The sequence below is a fragment of the Dicentrarchus labrax genome, unplaced genomic scaffold (assembly GCF_905237075.1).
Source record: "Dicentrarchus labrax unplaced genomic scaffold, dlabrax2021, whole genome shotgun sequence".
Taxonomy (NCBI): Eukaryota; Metazoa; Chordata; class Actinopteri; family Moronidae; genus Dicentrarchus; species Dicentrarchus labrax.
The window spans coordinates 11,654,898-11,682,008 of NW_026136706.1; the positions used below are offsets into that span (position 1 = coordinate 11,654,898).

The 27,111-nt window shown below is 38.7% G+C and overlaps 2 protein-coding genes across 2 annotated transcripts; one reads left to right on the plus strand and one right to left on the minus strand.

Annotated features, from left to right (window-relative positions):
• Nucleotides 1-2,056: 2,056 nt before the first annotated feature.
• pou1f1 (POU class 1 homeobox 1) lies at nucleotides 2,057-13,631 on the plus strand. Its single transcript, XM_051403959.1, has 7 exons — nucleotides 2,057-2,779; nucleotides 4,561-4,722; nucleotides 5,551-5,649; nucleotides 10,487-10,750; nucleotides 10,917-11,081; nucleotides 11,671-11,731; nucleotides 11,821-13,631. The coding sequence occupies exons 1-7, from the start codon at nucleotides 2,647-2,649 to the stop codon at nucleotides 12,059-12,061; spliced, it is 1,125 nt and encodes a 374-aa protein (XP_051259919.1). The 5' UTR covers nucleotides 2,057-2,646; the 3' UTR covers nucleotides 12,062-13,631.
• A 1,143-nt stretch (nucleotides 13,632-14,774) lies between these two features.
• Nucleotides 14,775-25,820, minus strand: chmp2ba (charged multivesicular body protein 2Ba). Its single transcript, XM_051403969.1, has 6 exons — nucleotides 25,624-25,820; nucleotides 22,740-22,831; nucleotides 20,012-20,206; nucleotides 18,574-18,676; nucleotides 18,077-18,183; nucleotides 14,775-16,718 (listed from the first exon to the last, which is right to left on the minus strand). Exons 1-6 carry the CDS (start codon nucleotides 25,655-25,657, stop codon nucleotides 16,605-16,607), a joined length of 645 nt encoding a protein of 214 aa, XP_051259929.1. The 5' UTR covers nucleotides 25,658-25,820; the 3' UTR covers nucleotides 14,775-16,604.
• Nucleotides 25,821-27,111: the final 1,291 nt, after the last annotated feature.

Genomic DNA, 27,111 nt, shown 5'->3' on the forward strand with positions numbered 1-27,111 from the left:
GATAACAATAAAACACTTTTATGTTCTTGTCTGCAGCGAAATGAAGTGTTGTGGTGGAACAGGGTATTATATATCCACTTCCATTACCCAACCTGTGCAATCAGACAAACTGTGTTGTCATATCAGAGGGAGATGACTGGACCCTGGACCATAACAATAAATCACATATAAAACCTAAAGGTGATATTTTAAAGGTAGATTTTCTTAGTCCTAATCGACTTTTTTGTATTTATGATGTGTCAACCTTGAGTCATCCCAGTAGGCTGTTACACCATCAACTGCACACAGGTAAGACTGAAAAAATGTTTTATTAAAATAATGTCAAATTAACATGGAAACATAAGGATACATATAGGCACACACACATACTGAGTTTGAATTGTATTCAATCATCATTGTTTACCGTTATTCATTATTTTACAACAATAACAACAAAAACAATTATGGACTAATAGAAGAAGTATTAGTCTGATCTTTGCATATAAAGTCAAAATTGCTAAAGAATTATTTTAATTACCTACTGTTAAATTTTGGTAGATTTACACTAAAGTAGAGACTGATATAAAACAGAGGTGGTTCAGTCTCTGTTTGTGCAAAAATAAGCCTGCATTCGCCAGCAGGGAAGATGGTCTTTAGCCTGAGTGGGTGTTGTTGGCCAAATGAAAGAAGAGAGAATTGTATTTTAAGGATGATACTGCTGTTGGTGAGATTTATTTTTTTCTATTGTCGCACACCATTACATTCAGTTGTCTTCTCAATACTGGGGATTCAGTTTATGTTTATTTCAAACCTGCTCAGGTCTAATGAGATTTGTCAAAGTCCATTTTGGTTTGCTCTCCTATTTGTCACAAAGGCTTTCTTTATCATTGGTCAGTGCCGTTGTGTTTTATTTAATTAAACAAATGATTGTCAATTCACATTGATCAAGATTGCATACTGAAGGGGAGATGGAAAAAGTGACTTTATATTTGGATATTAACGCATAGAAATTGTTTAAAGATTCTTTCAATATGTATAAGTATATATAACTGTGGTCCATAGATCTTCAATAAATGAAAATAATTGTTAACTTCTATAGTTAACATTTATTTCAACTACAATCGAGTGAATCAGTAAACTTAGCAAACTAACTGAAAATCTTTTGTTTAAAAGCAGACTTGAGGAGAGACATTCAGTGCATCTAGTCCAAATTTAAACTGCATGCTCAAGCAAGTTGAATCGTGCCTGCCACCCACAAGCTATTTTCCACCTGCTGCCCACCTACATCAACAATAGTGAAGCATAGTCCAGGATAAACACAAACACAAACAGACACAACAGAGTGCACATGGTGGCTACACTTCACAGATTAACCTTTATCCTCCCTGATGAGACCTGTTGTTCTTACCTGGAGCACTTCGCATTCAACACAATATGGACACCATACTGAAACAATACTACCCTTTTCTTCTACTCACTCTGAGATAATGCTACGTGAGTTTTTGGTTGTGGGCTAAAGTGGTAGGGCTAAAGCAGAGCTCCTGACCCTCAGGTCAAACTGGGTCTGTCCACATAAAACATCCAATTTACACCTAAAAGCTCCTGTGAGGCAATTAAATGTCTGGTAAAACAAGTGTGCTTGTCCAAGTTGCGTGTAGCGTTAGTTTAGGGGGACGGACATTCAAAACAAAGCATTATCTATTGTCACATAAAACAAGTCTTCATTTTAATGAGAATTCTAAGTGTTCACTTTAATTTCCCATTGCAACTACAACACAACCCTGTAATCAGGGAGAGAGACAGAGAGATAGCGAGAGGGGGAAGAAGAGAGGAGGGGATCGGGTTTCTCAGCCGCTCTGTACCCTAATCCTGGATTTGGAAATGGGATGAGGAGAACGCAGGTACGGACAAACACAAGTAATAACAGCACTGACATGAGATTGGTAGGTGGGGGTGAGCAGCTTGATAGGAAATAGGGGGCCTCATAGGTCGACAGAGGGGTGGTTAGTTGTAGGTGGGTGGGATATAAATACCTGCAGTAGACAAGGGCGGCAAAATGCTGAGGGTATGACAGACAGTGGCTTACCTGCATCTATAATAGAGAAAAAGAGACAGGGACAGGCAGTGCAGAGGCCCTAATGAGAGAAAGCTCAGTAGCAGAGGAACATCTTTGAGCAGAAATACCAGTGATAGTAACTTGAACCTGAAGCTCATCACTATTCATCTTCAAGAGTCTTGGCTGAGGGTGCAGATGTGCCTAAAGCTGTGAAGAGTTCTGGCTGAAGTGCTGACAGCCATTTATCTTTGATGAAAAAAAAAAAGGTAACCTATGACAGTTTTTTACACGCACATTTCCAAGTGACTTTAGTGAGAACTATGTTTGACTGAGCCTGGGACAGAAGGACCAGTAGATGATATGAGAGGTGAAAGAAGACAGGACGCAGCGAGGTAAAGACAAGAGAAGACAAGACCAAGCAAGGCAAATCAAAACAAGACACAACAAAGGAAGGCAAGGAAACAGATTTTAAGACGAAAAAGACACAGGACAAGGAAAGGAACCAGACTGGACCAAATAAAGCCAGAGAGGACAAAGCAAAGAAACAAATCAAGGGATCAACTCAAACTTCAGTGCACCATTGGGAGTGTTCAAAAGGAGGCCGGAGAAGAATGGCATGCCAGGCATTCAGTGCCGACTCTTTCACCCAACTTTCAGTAGATTCACCTTTACCAATCCTCATGCACCACGCCTCTACTAGTGACTGCCTGCCAACAACGTCCCATGCTCACATGGTTTCTCCAGGTAAGCTGACCTCAAATGTTCTTCTGTACTGTAATGTTTAACATATTTTCTTTTGTGTCATTCTCTTTGTGTTTTTCTTTACCTTTGCCCAATTTGTTCTGCAAAAAGTAAGAGGAGAATAGAAGTTTGCAGTGTCTGAATGGTATGATATGGAGCATAACCCGCATAGTGTTGTCATGATGTTAAATCCTAGCTGCAGGAAGGCAGGCCTCTAACAACCACTTCAGTCTTCCACTTCAGCCCTCTGAAGCTATATGAAGAAAGGGTATAGGCATTTTGATTGTATAGGTATCATGAGTGCTACAGTTGAGTTATGTCTCATATAGGGCTACAAGTTGTTCCCATAGACCTCTAACTGACCCAACCTTGCCGCCTCCTCACTGCCTCCTTATCAAGGCACATTTGTGTTCTCAGGCAATAGGGAGGATGAATTGGATTGAAAAAATACATTTATTCAAAGCCAATCCAAATTATGTAAATGTATCTAATCAGCTGGTTTGGCCCAGCTGTCTCTACTCAGTGGGTAATTGCTTTGAGGATATGTTATCAGTTTGACAAACTCCCCAAGGTCTTTCACGACAGAGCATTGTGGAGAAAACTTCCTGGGGGTTTAAGTGGCTGCTGATTGTTATAGTTTAGAATAGACTGGATTAGATCATGCAGAACATTAGTCATACAATACATTCAATTTTACCTTTTTTTTCTCTACTTAGGCAACTTGTGGAATTTTGAGGATGTTGTTTTGCTGCAACAAAATGTTGACCTGGTCTTTATGTTCTGTCTTCAGATGAGTCTATGAACTAAATAAATGTGACCATCTAAAATAAATGGAAAATGTATGTAACTTCATAAGAAGTAAGTGGCAAAGTATTTTTTATTGTTTAAGACAGCCTCATAAGCCTTGGCTGAATCATCATACGTGGCAAAGGAGAACCATTGCATAAAAAGATGAATATATGAATAATTATCTAATTAGCAGGATGTCATGACCTGAACAATGTTCAAATATATTTGAATACACTCAGAGAAGAGCATCCACAAAAGCAGAGGTTTTAAATAGAAGTCTTCATGTAGCCGGGAATCAGTGTCATAATAAATACAACAATTAAAAAAAATGTTATGTTAATTTCCCTGGTTTTATAAGCATATGTTTTGGTTCGTTGCTGCCTCTGTGTTCTTCATGGGTTCATTTCAGACCTCTTTTGTGTAAGATCTCCACGTATGAGATGTTAGCTATGTTAGCATTTAATTCTACGGTAGATGACATTTCTCTCCATTGTCTAGTTTAAAGAATAAATGTGTTCAACTCAGACTGTTATCACTTGTATTCATATCTGGGTGATGTTCGTTGGTAAAAGTTTGAATATCATCTTCATCTTTCACTTTCTTCCTTTCTGATGTGATGGAGCTGTCTTTGTGTGCATAGCTAGCTAATATGGTTTAGAGTATATTTCTGATCAGAAAAGTAAAATAATTCATTTAATGCTTTAAGCAGAAGGTTTAATTGTGCATGAGAAACTGTGTGTCCATGGCATTAATGCTAGTTCAGAGGCGCTTCCACATTTCTTTAAGAACCCACTTGTTATGAGATAAAATTTAAATATATTGTTTAAAGGTCTTATGCCAACACGCTGCTGTTTCAGTTTGAAAATATAATATAAGAGAGTTTTTTGAGTCTTCAAAGCCGCTGAAAATCTGACCTGCACTCAGGTCAGATCCAGTTCTTAGATTGCTGATTTTTTGTTCTCCAGTCCTATTGTAACCACTTTTGTCCCCATCAGTGTCATCCGGGCTGTCCTTGGGTCAGTCCTCCAAGCGCTCCCACATGCACTTGTCTACTTCGTCCCTCGGCAACGCTCTTGGCAACGGCCCCCCGAGCCTACATTATCCAGTCACCCCCTGTCACTACAGCAACCAGCAGGCCACTTATGGCATGATGGCAGGTGAGTGGTGGTGATGGTATTGCATGGTTGTAATTAATCTAGCACTGATAGTCAACAAACAATTAATCATCAACAGTTCTGATAGTCAATTGATAATTTCAGTAATTTACTGAGAAATTGTGACAGCGTGTTTTAATTTTTTCTCTTAGATTAAACTACTAATTGATGATTATTATTATGATTGATGATTAATTATTAGTTACAGCAGTGACTGAATTTAAATATTTATGATGGAAATGTTACTAGCAAGTTCAGTGATTGTTACTGTTCTGACAACATTTTGACAGTAAACAATGACACTGATCATTGTTTACTGACCTATGCTGACAATGGTTATGACTTGGATGAGGATGATAAAAAGGATGCGGCTACCGAAATCCAACCTGGCACAAAAAGTGTGAAAGCAGTGAAGTTGGGTCTAGAGCGCACAGAAAACAAGTCTCAAAAATCTACAGTCCGAGGTCGCCTGTCACTAAATTATTCAGTTCCAGTCATGTGTGGTCATAATCTGCATACTAAAAGTATATTTTAATTAACTAATTAATTAATTAGGTATAGTTGCAGAACTGAATGCAGCATTAACACTCAAGTGTCACATGTGATTTCAATGTCAACCAATCTTATCAATAATTCACACAGTGTCACAGTGATATTTTAATACAAGGATGACTATGATAGAGGTTTTGATGATGATTATAGTGCAGACAAAGACAATTGCAACATACAGGGTAACAACAATGGTGATTATGAAACCTCTCTCTCTCTCTCTCTCTCTCTCTCTCTCTCTCTCTCTCTCTCTCTCTCTCTCTCTCTCTCTCTCGTGTGTAGCTCAGGAGATGCTCTCTGCCAGTATTTCTCAGACTCGTATCCTGCAGACATGTGGTGTCCCTCACCCGAACATGGTGAGCGCTGCAAATCCATTGCAAGGTAATGATCTTTTAACACACTATCAGTCCATCACACACACACACACACACACACACACACACACACACACACACACACACACACACACAAACACTGATTCCCTCTCCTAGTCTGTGGGTAAAGCCAATAAATTGAGCAGACAATTGGTTTACTCACATTTAATTTAAAATCTGTTATCAGTTAAAATCAATTTCAGACTTGATTACTCTGCCTAATGCTAGAGCTCTTTAGCGCACTTGTTAAACATGACTTTCAAAGACGACCTGCCACTTTGACAGTCATCATTTAGCTCCAAGTAGATCAAACAAAGCACTTTTTAAATTTAGAATAGTTGCCTAATTTAAACAATCAGAATCAGAAATATTTAATTGATCCCCGCAGCTGTAACAATTTGTCTGTTACAGCTGCTCAAGGTGCTCACGTGACATTAAAGAATAGAAATTATAATTATATAACAATATCTAACAATATATCTAGATATATAATAGAAATGTATATATTGGTACATACATATAAAATAATAATAATACAATATACAGATATAGAAGTAAGCATATGCTACATGACCAACAAAAGTGTAATAAAAAAAACAGTAGTGACTATTGATAATGTTAATGTTGACAACTCTACTCACATTAATATTATGACATTTTTAAGGTTGTAACAACACTATTACAGCTAACATGCCAGAGCAGTGATACTGAGCTGTAGTACTCGAGTCCAGGCTTGAGGCGTTTTTTCTATTGTCTCTGACTTGGCCATTTTTAATTAACTTTCTTCTTCAAAACAACTCCTTTGATGAAGCCCTTTTGTTCAGAAAATGCGTATTGATTTAATTCAAAATCTATCTAGAACGAGCATTGACATTGGTAACCATAGTGACCAGCCGGGCAATCATTGGCACTTGCAATTGTATGCCTGCCTGCCAAAACACTGGCAATGGCAAAAGCATTCTCTTTTTTTATGTCTCTGTCTCATTTGGACTCGGTTTTGACTTGGACTGAAACCTCTTTGGACTCAGTCATGACTCAGTCTTGACTCAGTCTTGACTCAGTCTCGACTAGTCCTGGTCTTGGACTCGACAAAGGTGGTCCTGACTATACAGCACTACCTCCTGCCAGTAAAAGGCTATGTATCAGAGCAGAATGTGGCGTGACTATGGATGTTTTAGTCCTCCAGAAGCTCCGGCTCTGCCCACAACTCTCTCCTCCAGAGCTCCCCGGCCTCAGCAGCTGTCTGTCAGCAAGCAATGTCTCCTCTATCCCTCCGCTCCCCCCTGTTCTCTTCATGCTACAGTCTGTCACTATCACTAAGTGGTATTGCAAGACATGCTGAGTTGGCTCATGTCAGTAGATATCTCTGCAACACAATGCATAAACATCTTTGACATGATGTCAGAACTGGTACCTCTTCAGATTCTGTTTACAATGTCAGTTCATTTTTGTTGTTTGTTGTTGTTGACAGCATAGTAAAGTATAGTATCAAACCATTAACTTACACCAATATAGTTTGTTTCCCACTTGAACACAGACCATTGAAGCACCCAGACATATCCAACAAGTAGAATCTATTAGACAGGATTTCACTGGACAAGTGTCCTGCATACAAATCCCTCTGAATAATAAAAAAAAAAGTCTGAAGTAGATAAAAATAATTAAATTTTTTGACGCAGTTCTTTGTTAAAGTATGATTGAACTGTTACAATTATAGGATGTAATCAAGTTGGAGCAAATACAGACCAAAAAGAGTATGACCTAAAATGTAACCCAGGTGGCACAGAACAATTAACATTTGGAGAGGAAATAAGATTGGTTTATTTAACAGACGAGACTGTTAAATGGTAGGATTTTAACCACTCGAGTGTAGACCCAGCGACATCAACGCCGCACCTATAAACGCTCTAATAAAACTGCGGTCTGCAGTGTCATAGGCTGCGCTGAAATACGTTAGGATTAACACTGAACAGCTGGCCACATTTATTACCATCAGGAGGTAATCTTATAATGAATTCAGTTTCTGTACTGTCTATCAACTTGTTTGAAATCAGCTAGTTTGCTGCATTCATCTACATCTGTAGAAAAGAAAGGAAAATGTATATACTGTAAGATTGTTATTAAGGACAACAGGATTTTGCTTTGCATGAAATAGGGGAAGTATTTGAGGACAGACCAACCAAATGTATAAAACTCCCTTAAGAAATTTAGTAGGAGACATATCAAGTGTGCATGTGGTGGAATCCACGTGAGAAAATCACACAATGAAACTTGTTCAAAGTTTCAACAACAGCACTCAGCAGGATAGGATGTGTGAGAGGAACGGACAGTAACAGAGTCAATAGCATTAAACAGAACTCTGCAATGTGAACTGGATGAGACAAGGACAGGAAAGAAATTGACCCTTTCATTTTTAAAGCTGCAATAATCTATTTTTTTATATTAACGATGATGTGCAATGTGAAAGGTGTCGCTTTATGAACTCACAGAGAGTTATCAACTCTGCACTTCCCTTCAGCTACATGGAGCAGTTTAGCTTCCTTTATCTCATCAACCTTGTTTTCAGCCTCAGCGAGCAGCTGTATGCTACCTTCCCAGCACAAAATTACTCAAGTGGTGAGTGAGTATGAAGTTAGTATGTGACTGTTGTCTGCATATATTTGCTCAGCATAAAACTACTGATGCTACCACATTCAGATGTAAACAGCCAGAGGGTCCATGTGTATGTACACAGAGGCTTGTGAGGTGGTTTCACAAACCCACTGAGCCCACATGTGTTTTGAAAGGCATTTCCTGTCCAGGCTGTCTCCAGAGTACACAAACAATTGCTGTGTGCACCACAGCATAGCTGTATGCGCACCCCCCTCAGGGATCATCAGTCCAGGCATCGAGGCAAAGTCTTCTCTCATCTCCCATGAGGGAGGCGGGGGGTTAAGAGCTGTTCTGCAAATCCATCATCGACAATACTAAACAAATAAGGTGCAGGGATACTTTTCATTGAGTGCTCACTCTCTTTTCTGATGTTGATGTGAAGGCGATTGCAGGAGGGCAGACATACACTGTGCCTTACCTCCTAGACTTAAGAGGAGATTTTAAATGAGCGAGTCCAGCCTCTCCCTGACAGCTGGAGGATAAGAGAAAATCACTGATGCAATGTTAGTGTAGAAGTTGCCATATTGCTTTCCAGCAGGTGTATAGATCCAACTGAAAAATTCAGCGGGTCAATTACAGTATCCTTTTCTACACTCCACTTTTGGTACCCATTTGCATTACTGCATTTATTATTTCTCCCGGGAGACTCCAAAATGGTTTAAACATTGCTGCTGTCAGGCAATATTTAGCTAGTTTTTAGATAAAGCTTTCATGGCAATATTCTCAGGTTCTGTAGAAAAAGTATTGCTTTATGCTTTATATGCTCAATTAAAACAAGGAGTCGGCTCTTGCTGATTATCTGAGTAGATAGATGTAAACGTTATTGCCCTGAGCATAGCCAGTGAGTGGTTTAGCCAACAGAATCATGTTGAAAGATGAAAACTGTGTGACACTTTCTAACCTTGATATAAGCCCTCACTGACAGTGCAAAATACAGCGTAACATCACCACAATCTACAGCCTTATCATATGGTTGAAAACGGAACATTACTACCTTCATGAAAGTAGAATTTATTTGTAGTGGTGTTGTATTAGACTTTTAGTTGTATGGTCACTACATTGCAACTTCCTGTCAGCAGCTAGTAGTAAGCTAAAATCTTCAGTGTACATAAGAAATAAATATGATCTCCCTGATTAGTTGAATGCAGTTGTTTAACATGGTTTGCACTGCACTACAATCCCACTAGAGGGGGGTGTTGCATTGCTCATTATAGATAAAGTTTATTATCAAAAGCAAGCAATCTTCATGGGATGGCTCAGAATGAATATGTATGTAATATGTAATATTATTCAATGCAGTTTTTGCATTGCAGTTGTGCAGAGTGATGCTGCTATGAGAAGTATCATTGTCCAAATTACGATCGGTCAACCACCCATCTGGTACTGGCAGTAGTCTGTCATTAATACGAACAAAAGGAAACATTTTTTGTGTGACACAAGTATGACAAACCTATTTAAAAATGGCTCTGCAATGTTTAATTCGAATTCCAATTGAATAGAGACCTTTAAAACCAAAGAAGTGAACTCAAAGCTATGTGTGGCAACAAGAAGACAAGGACAAGAATGTGTATGGACTTGTTAAACTCTTCTGTACACTGCTTTGTTAAATATCTGGAATATGTTGTGTTAAGTGACGGGGAAAAGAATACTTATTCATCCAAACACATTTGAATTATCTGAGCACTGATGTCATAGATTTCAATCTCATTGTCTGTATTAGTGAATAGAGCTGGATCAGGTGTGTGGTATTCGAGTGGTTTTCTCTCTCAGAATGAAAAATTATGGCGATAGATCTCAATAGACCTCTCCCTTTGTTTCAGAATGAGATGGAAATAGTTTTTTCTGAATTTATTTCAAAAATACTAATTATTGGCTATCATAGCAGAATGATGAACAAACAAAAAGTCACAAATATTAGCTCCCAGGTTTCTGCAGTTTTTAATTCTTAGTGGTTCAGTGTATTTCACGGGGGAATGACAAAACTTTTTTCTGCTGTCAAAATAAAGGCTTCAAGGATACATGTGGGAATAGTGGCCGCGCTGCTTTCAGTACCCTTCTGACAGTCTGACTCCTTTGTGACTCCAACCAACTAATTTTCCTTTCTGCTTTTCCTTTCTGCCCTCTCTCTCTCTCTCTCTCTCTCTCTCTCTCTCTCTCTCTCTCTCTCTCTCTCTCTCTCTCTCTCTCTCTAGGTTCTCTTACTCCTTGCCTGTACAAGTTTCCAGATCATGGTCTTAGTAGTGGTTCCTGTGCATTAAGCCATGGTTTCTCCTCACTGCCCTCGGCCTTCCTTTCAACTGATGAGGCCCCTGGGGGCCCCACAGTCGGTGATATGAAAACTGATGCTCAAAGGAAGAGCATACGGGACCCAGAAGAGGCCCCTGCCATGGACTCCCCACAGATACGAGAGCTTGAGATGTTTGCCAATGACTTCAAAATACGGAGGATCAAACTTGGTGAGTGTTATTACTAAAATTATCATTACAATAGCTGAAATTACCCCACTATCCAACTGCACCAACCTTGCCACGATTGTTTCTGTTGTTTGCACTCGGCTTGATGCTTCTCTGCTTATTTGTATTCCATGAAGTATTTCTATATCTGTTTCATTTTGAATGCCAGGCTACACGCAGACTAATGTCGGCGAGGCTCTCGCTGCCGTGCACGGCTCAGAGTTCAGCCAGACCACGATCTGCCGCTTTGAAAACTTGCAACTGAGCTTTAAGAACGCCTGCAAACTCAAGGCCATTCTGGCTAAATGGCTTGACGAAGCTGAGCTGGCTGGAGGTGAGACCCATACATCCTCCACTCTATCAACCTCAATTTAAAGTATTTATTGAAATGTAATCTTTACCTGGATATCTCATCTCAGTGAGGTAAAACTTAATGTAAGTCATAAATGCACTTTTGATTTATTTATTCAGATCTTCTAGAAATGCTTTCCTTCGTAACACTGGTTTGTGGGTCGTCTAGGACAGTTGTTTCCAACCTTTTTGCCTTATGACCCCTTAAATTGATCAATATCTACACATGAAGACCATTCTGGCTAAATTAATCCTCATCACATTTCACATTTAAGGAAAGATGGGAGAAAAATGTATGCATTTATACTGTGACTACTGGGAGGGGTCATAATTCTGCTCTTGGAAAAATTATATTAGATCATTGTAATAGCTGAGGTATTATAGAAAAAAAAAATAATATATATATATATATATATATATATATATATAAAGATAGAGAGAGATGTGAGCTCTTGTATTTATTACATAGGCCACGGTACAGACAATTAATGGTTAAAATGATAGTTACACTGTTTATCTGGCAGTTCAATCCAAAAGCATAAAGTAACAAAAATTCATCTTCCTTCCTGCAGCCTTGTACAATGACAAAATAGGAATGAATGAGCGGAAGAGGAAAAGAAGAACAACTATCAGGTATCAACTTGAAGGAGTAAAGACTGAATGCATTCCATACAGTAATGTTTAGTTGCATAAAGTTTATATTCCCTTGTTTCCCACTGCAGCCTGGGAGCTAAAGAGGCCCTGGAGTGCAGCTTTGTAGAAAAGAGTAAGCCATCCTCCCAGGAAATAGCCCGGATAGCCAAAGGCCTCCATCTGGAGAAGGAGGTGGTCAGGGTCTGGTTCTGCAACAGACGTCAAAGAGAGAAACGGGTGAAAACCAGTCTCAACCTCAACTCCTGTTTGACCAAAATCAGTCCAAACTGCATCGTTCAGATGAGTAAAACACAAAGACCAATGGCATAATTTTGTTCGAGGCTACTTGTGAAAATGTGTGTTTGTTTTTTTTTTTATTAAATGTCTGACTGAAATAATTTCACCATTAAGTGGGAGAATTTCACAGGATGCAAGAAAAACCTAAAAATAATAAATACTGCCCTCACCCTGCATTAAGCAGCTGCCGACGCACCTGTAACAAGTTCGTTAATTTAACATTCGGATGACAATTTATATCCTGTGATGGTCCGCCTGCCAAGAAGAAAATCCTATAAAAACATGAATCATTGTCAGTTTGTTACTTGAATCCAAAGCAAATGTTTAATTTGGAGAGATATCCGTCATTGCAGTGAGCTCCAATTTTCTTTCTTTTACTTGAACAGAAATGTTTCTTCACAGTATTTTTAATTCCCCCCTCCCCGTATATTTCCAAATATATAAATGTCAAAGAGCAATGCAGCCAGTAATGTTTTCTTTCCTGAAGTTGAAACTGTGAAGATAAAAGGTTTTCATTAACTGCTGGCTTGCTGGTTTGACGCTGCAGCTACCAGACATTCAAATGAAGTGAATCTAGGCTGTGTCCTGTTTGCTATATGCACGCTGAAAGTATATTAATCACGCAGACCCAAAATAATTTAATCCATCAGCACCAGAGTGCAGATGAGTTCTCATATAGATCAGACCCACGCCTTTCTAAAAACAGTCAATGGCAATACAGTCCTTGAATTTTATTGTTGATGAAATGTTCTACATGTGTATTTAACAGCAGGACTCTTTGTGTTATAGATGTATTCTTTGTGTATTTGTGATTAGAGCTGATACTTGTGTGTCCTCTCATTAATTACCTTGTCTTGAAATGACAAATGTCTGTTTTATTTAAGTTAAGATAGCCATGGTCCGAACAGTAATATATTTAAAGTTTCACAACAGCCTATTTATTTGAGATTTAATATATTATGTTGATCTACTTTGCTGAGTACAACTACTTTGATTTATGGTTTGAAGTCAGGTATATGTGAAACTTTTTGACATTTTTGGCAACGAATGGATCTGAGGTCCGTCGTTTCCCTTGTTGTAAGATGGATTTAATTTTTCATGCTTGTTGATGTTATGCTTTTGTCGTTGGTGCCTTGACAAAGTGTCACACAAAGAAGAACATCAGCCAGTCTGACCCGGTTGGGATGACTGATGTGAAACGTCTAAAGAGAAGAAACAAGCTAACAGACCGCAACTTCTCTCTCAGACGTAAAAAGGGGAGAGACATGAAAGTTATGTCAAGTTAATGCAGTGCAGGAAATGATAGGTCTTGTAAGAATGTATTGTAGACGGATAAAGTGCCTTCACTCAACTTGATTGAAAATATCCAGTAAATATGCCAAAGAGCTGGTTAGTACAAAAATGTGCACTTGTACTGATCGTAGGTCCTGACAGATAAATCAGTTGAATTCATTTATGACAATAAAGGAGAACAGTGTGTTCATACAGAGATACATGTATCATTTCTCTTTTTTTTACTAATGTCGTTATCTTACCCTATGAATACATACATTAGGAGAGAGTCTGGTCATGTGTACCGCATGCACTGTACAATTCATGGCTGCATCGCTGGGGATTCATAAATAAAGCTCTAAGACATCTTAATTCAGAAACAAGCCATTTCCACTGTGATTCATGTACAGCTGTCTAACTGGAGTGCTGTCAGGGGAAATAAATGTAGCAGTGCCAACACATTTCTGAGGATGTACGGTGGAGAGTTATAGGCACGGTATGCAGAGTAGGATAAAAATACTAAGAAGCTTCTTAGTGCTGGTGTCATAGATGTCAGTGGTGGAGGAAGTATTAAGTACTAAAGCAGAGTGTAAAAAATATCCTGTTCGAAGTAGAAGTCCTGCATTGAAAATGTTAATTAATTGAAAGTAAGTGTAATCAGGAAAATGTAATTAAAGTATTAAAAGTACTCAATACAAAAAATGTCCCTTGTGACTGTTGACTGGCATTACTTATGCACTAATTGTGAAGCTGGAAAATGTTAATGTTTTTTGCATGAAAACTGCAAATGATGAAATGATTATGAAAATAGGCAATTAATTTTCTGCCAATAGACTAATTGATAAATCAGCCAATTGTTTCCGCTGAACTTTTATATACTGTTGGATAGTTTAATTTATAACACATCATTATGAATACTTCATATGTTTTGTATGAAAAAATGTGTAAAGTAACTAGAAACTAAAACAGACAATTGCAGTGGAGCAAAAAGTACAATATTCCCCTGTATGACATAAAAGTGAAATACTCAGGTAAAGTAAAAGTACCTAAAATGCCAATGACATCTAAATGCATAATGCATGGTAGATGGTTCATGATTTAATATTACTAGAATAAGTAAATGCAGAATGCTTATCTGAGATACTTTGTGTTTTCTCCTATTTATTACAAATCACATACACTTTATATCACAGCGAATGCTTTTGCGGTGACCAAGCTGGAGTAGTAGAGGGAGCAGTCACTGCAAATCCAGGTTAAAAGTCCGTACTGCCTCAGTTGATCTGATGCTCGTTGTGATGGATCTTGAGTGTCAAACATCTGCCATTCATATGGAAATGAACATTGGCTACATGAGAATATCTAAAAGCAGCATGAATTTAAAAATGGTCTCTAGAAATGTTAAGTATATATAATTTGTGTTATAAACGCTGGTATGGTTCATTAACAGGAAAAACATAATAGAAGCTCACCAAACTATACCTGAAGAAACTTTATTCCTTATAAAAGCCACTAACCCTTTACAGAGTCACTGTAATGACTAAAGAAAAGAAGAGGAGTACACATACACCTTTGTATAAAGTGTGGAAATCCTAACAATGGAACTGCACTCAAACAATGTCAAAATCTGTTAAAACATTGTTTCCGCTAACAATCACAATAGACTGTTAAAAGAGGAAAGAATGATTTACAAAAATCCCATGAAGTAAGTATTGAACATGTCAGATACATGCAAGAATGAAAACATTTTCAATTTGTTTTGGCAATGGGAATCAATATGGGAACAAAAGGCCAGAGAGAGAGAGAAAAACAAAGACTCAGTATTATGTCTCTGTCACTCTCATGAAGCTGGCTGACATGAATAAATCACTGTGTAGAAGAATCAGCTTGAGAGCTCTGAATAAGAGAAAACGTCTCTTGGATCACAGTGGTTTTTTTTTTTTAGCAAACATCACTTCCATCACTTTGTTGCTGTAGTGTGTGTGTGTGTGTGTGTGTGTGTGTGTGTGTGTGTGTGTGTGTGTGTGTGTGTGTGTGTGTGTGTGTGTGTGTATATGTCTGTGAGTGAGGCAGCTTAAAAAAAACTAATTACAGTAACTGCACAGCAGCTGAAAGAGAAGAGGGACTGCAGGACCAGTGTAGTCCAACAATCACTGGAAATCCCATGTCCAATATACGATACACAATCAGATAGCAAACACCAACCAAGAATCCAAAGAAAAAAAACAACTCATTTGATTACTTAGTAGCATCAACCAATTGATTCAAAACTCTTTGATATGCCCGTCTTTTCATTAGTCCTAATTTGTGTTTGATTGAGTTTTCTCACCTAATCTTTTTAGCTTTAATGGCGCTAATTAAATGCCATCTCGCCATTTCATGCATTATTCTGAAGAAAAGTGAAGGCCTTACCCTAGCCCGAAGGCATCAATGTCAAGTTACATATTTCACATGCATATGTTTGTCTGAGTTATATCATCTCCAGTATCTATTGTAGCGTACCTAAGGATTATAAAAAAAATAACATGATAATTAGCTAGTTGACCACTTGCTTCATTTGTGTTTTGACAGTGAAATTTGTTTCTCTTTCACTCGTATGGTACAGTAACCCCTGGGATATTTTACCCACATGACAATGGAAAACATTTACTTAGTAGTAGACAAACAGTTTGCCTCAGAGGAACTGAATCAGATGGGTGTTAAATGAACCAGTGGCAACAATGACAGCAGGTAGTGAGAGCAAGAAAAATAGAAGTTCCATCTGGTTACTGACAACCCCTAAGCACTTTTTAATTACCATGTTTTACTCATTAAAAACTTGTTGGAGAAAAAAAAAAAAACATCCATCTTCAGTCACATAAAAGCTGACAGATTATATGACTAGCTCAAGTTTTGCCAGAACATCAGATGGGAAAAAGACAGTTCCAAGGTCACATTTACTGTAGCCCTTATTAAGACAGAGATGGGTGGTAAACAACAGTGTAGGTGGTTCAGAGCTCTTTAGGTCAAGAATCTATTACTGGTCCACCTTCAGGCTGCGGCCACTTCAGTGTCATAATAAATATTATTTTCGCATAAATAGATCAGATGTTCTGCCCTAATGACCTGCTGAACATGTGAATATGTATGTTAATATGATTTGACTGCCTGTGTGCCTTCAAATGTCTTAATGTATGTGTGTGTGTTGTGTTTGTGTGCACCCTTTGTTACACCTGTAGCATTTGAACAATGTGTCTAAAAGAGTCTGTATCAATCAGTATTAATGTCGCACAGGTTTATAATGCGAACATTAATACAAAGAAGACATTTAGTCCACTCCCAGAGCTCGGAGCTGTCTCTCGATCTCGTCGTCAGAGATGGTCGCTTGTTTGGAGGTGGATGCGGTAGGGAGACTCTTTCCTGCAGCTGGAGCTCTCACCATCTGGAAACACACATGGGAAGAAAAATCCCATTAGCAAGTACACTCAATTCAAACTTAACATGTGCATGCACGCACACACACACGCACACACACACACACACACACACACACACACACACACTAACAAAGCTTGGTACTTGTTGTAAGATTGGCTGCCATGTACAGCTGCCTACTGCCATTCCAAAGCCAAATGTTGAAATGTTCCAGTTCAAATTCAATCACAATGAATTGTTATTTATTGTATTGGAACTTGAACTCTCTTTAAATTAAAGCTTTAATGAAAGTGGCCATCAGTATCACAAGAATTATTATTTTACACAGCATTAATCGTTCTTCATTTGTACGGAAAAAAAAAAACACAGTAAAGCTGTAAGAAATCACTTTTAAACTTTCTTTAATTTCTCCTTTAGTATGGCTTTCCAGGTTTGTTCCATAAACATTCTTACGGCTGTTTAACTGGTATTATACAACAATCTGGCACTCACTACCGAAAGGCATAATTAAATTATGTGCATGTTAGTTCAAACTATTTTTAAATGACCTTTGAATTTGCTGAAAAACAGAAACTCTTTTCCTGCATTTGTTATTTTTCCATTATACACGGAATAATAATTCCTCTGAATAGGTCAATAATAACACATATGACTGCTTATTTAACTTTAGTTTCTCCCAAACTAACACAGTTTGAGTCGTCTAACTTCCTTCCAGCTTAAGGGTTGATAGAGAAAGCTTTTATTGTTTTGCTTTTCTCAGAAAGTGCATTATACGAGAGCATTCAGATAATTGTCTTTTATTGTGATTAAGCAGGAAATAATTACCCCCATCCTCCAAATTCATTTTTGCAGGTTTTTATTAAACTTGCCTGTTTGTTCTCTCCAGCTGTGGGCTTGTTTATTGGACAATTTGTGGGTTTGTACATTGTGTTATGAGGAGTAATAACTCATGAAGCCCCCCAGGGGGAGCCAGACACACAGCAGATGGTCAGCCTGGCAGTTACACAGACTATAGTACAGATAGAAGAGCTGAGGGCTAGCCCCACCATGTGGCAGCTGGAATACATTTTAACAGTCAAGTAAAAGCCTTGTGGAACACTTATTGTTCAGTTCATGTTGCTAGGGGATGTGCACACCATTAAGACTAGTTACATGTGTAAAAAGTGCAGTAAAATGTTAGGTTTTAACAAAAAAAAATGCTGCTTGTTTCTTAATGTTTTTATGTTTACCCGAATAGTTTAAAACACTTAAATAAAAAAACAAGAAATAGGCATCACCCATGGGCTAGAAGTGCTTTCCAACAGCTGGTAAAATTAAGGTATATAGGATACAAGGTCAGTGGTAGTTTATCTCTTAATGTCTTACCTTTCCTGAGATCTCGATGCCGATCTCATCCAGAACCTGGTTGACAATGTCCTGAGATTCCTCTTCATCCCCAGACTCATCGAAGATGTCATCCAAAGTGTCATTGACTAAACAGAAAATCAGACAGGGAGGAGATAAGGACAGACAGATCAATTAAGTACAAGTCAAATGTATTGCTTTTCACTGACAGTCTGGACTTTAGAATGAGATAGCTAAACATTTTGCATCCAAACTTGTAAATTAATGTTTGTATGTGTGGATGCTTGTGTGTTGGCACTTGCACTTTTATAAAAAAATGTAATAAAAAAAATTCAAAAGGTCTCCCTATATACAGTACATGTCACTATTATACTTTCATATTATCGCATCAAAACAGAGATTGCAACGCACGTCACTCCTTACACCATTCACATATATATCCTGACAATCTGGTTTAGGCAAGTCTGTAAATACCAGAGCTTTTTGTGTGTGCGCATGTGTGTACTATGTGTCCTTACTCATGTCCTCAGTCATGCCCATCTTCATGTTCTCTTTCTGGAAGTCCTGCATTGTCTTCAGGGTCTTCTGTGGGTCCATCTTTTTATTCACTGCTTGCATTGTCTGTGAACATTATTGAGAGAAGGTTAGATAATTCAATTGGGATGTTTTAAGCTTGGTACAGAGGAGAAGCAACATACTTTAAGAGCTGTTCTTGAGGAAAGAAACAAAATGGCACGCTTAATTGCTGGAATTTTCTATGTAATTTCTTACATGGCCTTCTTTTTCATCATAAGAGGTTGGTAAAATCTGTGCAAATAAAGTCTGATTGGCACTGTCATCATAATATTCCCATAAAAAATACTCTAGGTAAATTACCTTTCATATTACAGACGAGACACTTGCCCAAGGAGCAAATTCCAGATGATTCCTACACTTATTACAAATCAGAGTGTGTCCCAAAGAAATATTGGTTTGGTTGAAATAGGTTTAGAGAACTTGCATTCATTAACACATAGGATGATAGAAATAAGAGGGAAAAAACAGACAGTAACTAAATTATGCATCTCCTTCCTTCCTGTGAAAGATCAGCACAACTGGGCTTACTTCAACAGCTGAGCCTGACACAACAGATAGGATATATCCTTGTCTCCACTTCACTGTCGTTGACATACCGCTCCAACCCATGCTAACCCATAGCTCCCAATATCATGGGAGGAAAGTGCTGCACTATTCATTGAATAAACTGAACAGAAGCTGAAACTTTTTTCTAGGAAAATCTGTGAGTGTGTGCGCATATGTGCGTAAACAAACTTTGTGTACGTCTGACATAAAACAATTAACACATTCTCTCTGAAACAGCCACACACCCACCTCATCACACTCCATTAATCTGAAGCCTAATTATATTTGACCTGTCTGTGTTTGCTAAGTCTGACTCTGTACAGTACATCGCTCCTGGCCAATTACTACCTCTCACACTTCATTACCACCACCGCCGCCACGAGACTTGGCTTTAAACATGAACAGATCCCACATTAATACTTTAATTACAACACTAAAATATTGATACGAGCAAACACTGAAACTGGTTCATATGCAAAATAGAAACGCACCCAACTTTTCACGGTGAGTTGAATACAGTGGATAAAAGTAAAGTAGATGTATAAAAGGCCTTTTAAGTATTAATCGAGGTGTGGCCTTATGCAACAAAGGAGTTCTAGCTGTCCACATTCAGCATATCCTTCAACAAAAAAATATGAATATAAAGTGGTATAAATAAAACCCAAGAAACAAGAGTGCAAGTGTAGCTTGGGTTAACACATTATATATGTTAATAATCGGTTGATTGTTCTCCTGTTGTAACAACACAGCCCTTAGTGCCTTCAAACCAGAGTAAACTTCCCAACTGAACATGAATTGTATATTTTAACTGATGAACAGGATCCAGGATCTCACCTTGGCTGTGGTGGACATGGCACCAGCCATCTTCATTTGGGAGTTCATCATCTTTGTCTGTGTAGACATGGAGGTGACTTTGGAGCTGACAGCGTATGTGCGGTTCTTCTGCTTCCTCAGCTGGACTAACTGCTTGGCGAGGATCTTGCACGCCTCCTTGTTACCACTCTTGGCCATTTTCTTGATTTCTGCCTCCTGGAGAGTGAAGAGGGGAATTTGGGATATAAGCACTTGACACTAACAAGGCAAACTTTTAGCATACTAATAGTGTGTATATTTCAGTATGTGCAATGTCGATATGCAGGTTCCATATTACAGAATGGTACAACAGAAAAGTAAGCAAATGAAGTAGCCATTAATAGCTTCAAATTCAAATTCATAGTGTTATGAATTCAGGGTTCTCTGGAACCAACCCATTGACGCTACTGAGAGTCTCCTGGTTTATACGGGTATGTAAGTCACCTGCCTAACAGGGAAAATAAGCATTATTCTTAGAGATAATGTTCCATATGAATGAAGAAAAACAAAAGGTTTAGGGTCCATATTAAAGATCAGGATAAGGAACAGCTACCTTACTCAAAGTAACGTCTTGTGAACTTAATAGTGTCAGTAAGCAGCAATATGAGATGCTTAATCATGTCAAAAGCCACATTAATGTCTTGGAAAATCCAGAGGGAATAACCAACAGCTTTGTCAACTGCAAGGAAATCCCACCAAAGGCCAGAGTTGATGCCATGAGGCGTTCTGGATGTGCAATCCACACGGACGCCATTTTTGAAGAAACGTTTTAGATGTCAATCACTCGTTTTCATGACATTTTCCTCATCTTAAGTGACATCCCATGACTCCTATAAATCCAGAGGGCTTTTGTAAATTGCTTATCTGTGATCTTTTGACCTGTAAAGTGCAGTCCCAATCTCCTTATTGTACCATATAAACACATTATACATAAATACAAACACCTAAGTACTTGTGTATGCATATCCTATATATATTGATAAACAAACAGAAACATATCCACAAAGCTCCCCAGAGACCAATGTGTTTGCAAATATAGACATAGTAAATAAAAGTCATCTGGGTCAGGTCTCACATACTGGCAAGCAAATAGGTGCTTTTAGCTTTAGTAAACATCAGAAAATACACGGATGCCCACAGGGATCCTGTGTGTGGGCATGAGTGTGTGTGAGCATCCCAAGAGACGAGAGTGGAAGCTGCAGGTTACAGTGAGCTAGCCAGGCCTCTCAGCGCTGCTCCGTACAACAGCCCCAGCATGTGTTGTTTATTTCTTGTGTGCGAGCTAAAAAGCCCTTTCAGGAAACAACAATCTATTATTAATGTTTGATGAAGCAATAGACAGTCTCCACTCAGCTCAGTGTCTGTTTCCCTCTCTCTCTCTCTGTCTCACATACACACACACTCAAGCACACACAGAACAGGTGCATTAGGTTCAGTCTGCATTTGCTTGCGAGCAGAAAAAAAATCTAATTAATACCATTGTGGTAAAAAAAGCTGTAGAGCTCTGTGAGGAAAAAAAGGAACACATTGACAATAATAACGTTTACTGCACTGTCATCTGAAAAACTAGGAATGCTTTAACAGGGGAAAGACAAATATGAGAGCAGTGGGACTGCTGCTGATATGAAGCTTATAATATCTTATTTACTGCCTGTCAGACAGGGAGGAAGGGGGTGAAGGGGATGTGATGGATAGAGAGTGCTCTCCTAAACATGAAAGAATGTGAGGCTGCTTGACTTCGCCTGGTAGGAAGTGGGAATATTTATGTATAAACAAAAGCCAAAGTTTTTCTGAACAACAGATGGACAACGTGTTGCAACAGTAGCTTCAATCCACAGATGTTGCTACAAACATTTGTGGGTTTTTCAATGTATTTTTGTTTCAGGGAGCCAAATTTAATACAATTTAATATGTTTTATGCTTGGTCACAAATTGACCTAAAACAATTTGTTAAAATTAGTTTAACAACAAAGGTAAACAAAAACAAAGAGGATACTTTTATTACACAAGTTCAAGTTCAACTGGGATTTAACATAATTGTGGAAAGGCATGGTTTAACTGACTTAGGTTTTAATATAGTACTCATTCTTTAAACTTGTCAAGGACTTATGGACTAGGGTGCACGGTGGGGGGGCAACAGTCATGATTGTACTAAACTGTAAATATAGGTCATTTCCATTTCTTAGCGAAAGTATCTTTTATTCAGAACATGAAACAAAGCTTTTAAAAAACCTAGACTAATTAGCGGAAAGCTGTAATGAGGAATAAAAATCTGGTTCCCCGGGGAGGTAATTATGTCCTGTATGATATTTACTTAATACAACAGAGGGGAGAGGACACAGCCGTCTTCTTTCATCTTTCAGAGAGGGGAGCTGTTATGTGTGTCTGTGAATATTGCCTTATCGTGTAACTCTGTGCGAGTGTGTGTGTGTGAGGAAGAGAGTAGTCTCACTTGCCTGAAGCAAAGCCACCCCACCAAATTGTTCTTGTCTATTAATTTACACCCATTAGCCAATCAGGGTCAATCCCAGATAGTAGGAAGTGGATATAATGTGCAACTCTAGCTCTGTGTGTGTGGTGGGAGAGTGGGGGGGGTCTTAATATAGCATTGATGCAATATGTGGAAATCTATATGTGAAATGCTTTGTGTAGAGATACTTTTGTTCTGCAGACTTTTAGTGTGTGTGTGTGTGTGTGTGTGTGGTCCTACCATTTGTTTCTCTTGTTTCTCCAGCGCTGCTCTGTCTCTGGTGATCTGTCTCTGGGTGCCACGCAGCTCCTTTGACTGTTCCTTGATTATGTCTTTTGAGAGAGACAGAAAGGACGAAAGATCTCTGAGTTTATGCGATTACATGTATGAAATTTTACTTTAGCGGTTTTAAACAAATTCTCAAATATTTCAATTGTTTTTCGAGAGGAACGTCAAACAAAAACATTTTGGCTTGGACAAGATTCTCCCGTGTGATGAAAAAAAAAAAGCCAAGTGTAGTGATGGTAAGATAACTCCAGTCTCAAAATCTGGCATGACTTGCATCGCCAACATAATCAGAAGTTGACAGCTGAACAGAAAGCTCATAGCTATAAAGGCCAGCAGCAAGAATGTGGAGTACAATCTTTTATCTGCTGTGTAGTTTTTTAAGTATGGACCGCCCTCTGCCCTTTCTTTCTTTTTTTTTTCTCAGTGCAGTACAGGTGAAGTGGTAAAAAACAGACAAAAAAAAAATCTGTAAAGTTGATTATGTTTTGATTTGGACATCACTGAGTCTCTTGTGCAGTGCAGTTAGAAAAGGGTAGGGCCGAGGTCAGCTGGCCTTGGAAAAAAATCTAAAACATTTTCAGTGGCTTAATGGTGAGCATGTGTGAGTGTGAGCCCACATGCACGAGAAATACCACAGAGCAACAAGCAGCGCTCGCATACTGACAATGCCAACTGTGGAAGTGCTTGGACAGCTCACACCAATATTGAGTCAGCCCTAAACCGCCCACACACAAACACAAAGTGGTATCATGTGAGATAATGTATGACCCTGAAGTCACACATTCATCCATGACTTCTGAGTGAGGGACAGCTAAAGCAATCAGTATCACACACACAGGCACTTTCAGGACCTCAGATTATACAGAATATACTATCTGATATCAGCCGCTTGATTACTTAAATCAGATTAAGTAGAAAATAGGTGATTTTGGAGGTTGCAATATACAGCACAACACACACAACATATTATATATTATATAAGACAATTTAAAATTAATATTTAAGTGTTCAATAAAATTAGATTCAGGATAAATAGAATAATCAAGTCAATTTTATCCATATAGTCTAAAATCAATAATTACACATTTGCGGATAAAGTCCCCAAAAAAAACCTTTAACAGGGGTAATAAAGGGATAAAAGAGATCCCTCTTTAAGGAGAGACAGATGGCAATAGATGAGTATGGAAACATAACACCTAATAGGTTCTCTGGGAAGACATGTAGACATTATATTGGTAAAAAAAAAAAGATAATGAAGACCATAACAATACATTTCTAAACAACTGATTCAGCTCTATATTCATAAGTTGCTATAAGATATAATAGGACATATCACTTTTTTTGCCAGAAATGTGCTCATTATAATGAAAAGTTCAGCCATCATGAAGTTGGTCGAGACACGTCATTGCGTTGGACCACTTGTAGGTACGACGCATGTATACGTAGAAGGTGACGTGACGCCAACGTCTCAAAGTGGGAGGGATATCGTCCTACAAATAAGTGTGAACTAACCCCCCCCTCCTTCCATTCGCCAAATAACCAGAAACTACTTCAACCACCCTACCAAGGGCAACATCCGAAATAAAAAATGCATCCAGAGAGCAAGAGGTGAGAGAAATTAAGAACATGTGATGGAAACTGCGTGATGTGAAAGCTGAGAGGACCTGACAATGGCTGAGCATGGAGTGGAGGTAACACAGCACAGTAAGTACAGTATGCAGATTATCTGTATGGCTGAAACCGGAATGACAATGTTGGGAGGAGTGGGTAGGCGGTGCTGTGAAAAGATTTTCCTTTACCAGCAGAGCCTATTTTTAAATCTGCAGATAATACACTTTGATATTTTTTAAGATATTCTCCACACACATAAGTTTTGTGTCCAGAAGAGGTGAAGTTTAATCCCTCACTTTGGAAATCCAGCCCTTGGAGTCGATATAATCAGTATTTGAAATAGAATAATTGATCCATTAATTTGATGAAAGAGAGGCTGGTTTTTCCATTTTGACCTTGTGAGGCTGATTACCTAGCCTGGAGAGAAATAGTGAAATATTTAGATTGAAGGGCTTTTCAGATTTTTTTGACATCACTGTATATTACTGACCAAAATTACCATATCCAACTCTAAAGACAGCTTGACATAATGTTGTATTTCAACAGCCTTTCCTTTACATTACAGAATATGATCAAATTTCAGCTATTCTACTATAAAGAAAACAGTTATTTTTAAATCTATTTAGGCCCATTAAACATGTAAATGTACAGTAATGTAGCTTTTAATGAACTTAATGTCTTCTTGAGAAGGAAAATGAGAGAGTAGGAAGGAGGTAGCGTTTGGAATAATCCGATTAAGTTAAATAAAAACAATAACAAAAAGTTGAAACACATATCTGATATTATCTATTTAACATATTCGACGTTTACATACATTTTAGGACAATACGGGTTTATGTTTCCGATTTCTGTTCAGTCATTGTAAAGCAATTACTTAACCTTAGCTGTAGTGTAGCAGTACAGACACTAATCTTCCTACATGGACCCAAAGTAAGCAGTAACCACATTATCGTCGTACAGAGTGAGCCAGCATTAGCATTATATGTTTATATAGAAATAGCTCGTTCCCCTAACGCTAATACGATAATATGTTAAGTTTTTTTGGCAGCGCTTCAACGCAGCTTTTAGACTTCAGTCGGCAGTGTGACTGGTGACTCATCTCGACCCAGAACAGGTTAAACAAGTTGGGGAGAGTCGATTTTATTAAGCTGGGAAACAACACAGCAGTCAGTACACCCAGGCTAAAAACAAGTTAGCTAGCTTTTACGCACAGAGCAAAACTTACCATCGACAGTCTTCTTCTTGAAAAGGGAAGCCATGTCGCTGCTTTGTATCAACCTGAACACCAACTATAAAATCCCGTACTGATTAATGTGTGATTGCTATTGTTACTACCGCCGTTGGGCCGTCTCACCGGGGCGGTGGGTCGGTTTCCTGGTTGACTTTCTGTTGCCGGAGTTCCTCCCTCAGCTGACTTGACTCAACGGCTCCGCGTGACGTCACGGCGGGACTCTCACGCCGCCTTCACCGCGCCTCGTAAAATGCGGTTCGCCCGTCGAGAAAAGGGCAATACGGTGGACCCACGCGTCTGTTCCCGCTGGATGTCTGGACCACAGATGAAGTGGATGCCAACGTGTGTGTGTGTGTTTGGGTCCAAAAATCTATGCATAGTGGTGGAACAAGAAAAACCAGACAGTGGTAGCCCTGTTTAACAGTATTAACATAATTAACATTGTAGTAGCACCTTGAAAAGTGGCCACTGCATTGGGAAAAAAAAATATTATTCCATTGAGACAAATATTGAGACACTTAAATATCAGTCCTGTTTACAACTCTTTTGGTTTATTTATGTCTACTGAACATGGATTTGCCATATTCCGTGCGGTAAGTGAATGCAGCATAAATGCAGAGGAACTGACAAAATGTTCAGTGGCAACAAAGACATCTCTTAGCTAAATGATAAGGCTAAGCAGGCAAATTAAGTAATGTGTGGGCTGTCTATCATTTCATTCCACTTTTTTTTCCTTACAGATTTTACTTTAAGTGCATATTTAATCCAACTGATGTCTTAATTGGGTCTCCCTCTCCTCCTCTCAGTCTTTCAAGTGAGGTTTTGCATAAAGTGTATGTGAGCAGTCTATGTATCTGGTGCCTGTTATCAGTATATACACTGGTCATAGCACACAAACATGTAAAATATTGTAAGGAAACAATCCACAGACGACGTTACTGTCCCCCATGGCTTCTCGCAGCATCATAAATTCTGTTATTCTCAATTTCCTCCCTCCTCTCTTTATCCCAAGAGGCAAGGGTTTTTATGCACGCCAGTGTGTATTCATATATTGTCTTATTTCATATTGATGCTGAGAGCAACTTTATGTGAGGTGGTGGAACTCTTGAACCATAACCAACTCATTTTGGTGCATATGTGTGTGTGCGCTCGATCTGGCAGTGGGAGGTAGCACATAAGAAGCAAGGCTGGGGGGGCTCTTAGCCCCCAAATTGTGAGAGATGCCAAGTTATGGCTGCAGCAGAGGAGAGAGGGGTGACATTGAGGAGAAGGAAAGGAGGATGGGTAGCCCTCAGCTCTTTTCTCTATCTCCAAGGATGTGCATGTGCGTGCACTCACTTGCCTGTGTGCATGAGCATGTCGTCCTGAGGCGTTGTTCTTGTTAAGGTTATTAGGGAAGATGTTTGCCGCTAATCAGTGGAGGACTATAGGGACCCCCACTAAACGGCCTCATCATCAGAGGGCCCCAGTGGTGATAAATCC

Bases quoted from the DNA above. Each gene is read 5' to 3' on its own strand.
- chmp2ba (XM_051403969.1), bottom strand. From the start codon at position 25,657: ATGGCTTCCCTTTTCAAGAAGAAGACTGTCGATG. The intron at 22,832-25,623 runs GTAAGTTTTGCT...CTCTCTCAAAAG, and splicing joins CAAGAAGAAGACTGTCGATG to ACATAATCAAGGAACAGTCA. The intron at 18,184-18,573 runs GTAAGGACACAT...TTTTCTGTTTAG, and splicing joins GGGCATGACTGAGGACATGA to TCAATGACACTTTGGATGAC.
- pou1f1 (XM_051403959.1), top strand. From the start codon at position 2,647: ATGGCATGCCAGGCATTCAGTGCCGACTCTTTCACCCAACTTTCAGTA. The intron at 10,751-10,916 runs GTGAGTGTTATT...TTTGAATGCCAG, and splicing joins AATACGGAGGATCAAACTTG to GCTACACGCAGACTAATGTC. The intron at 11,082-11,670 runs GTGAGACCCATA...TCCTTCCTGCAG, and splicing joins CGAAGCTGAGCTGGCTGGAG to CCTTGTACAATGACAAAATA.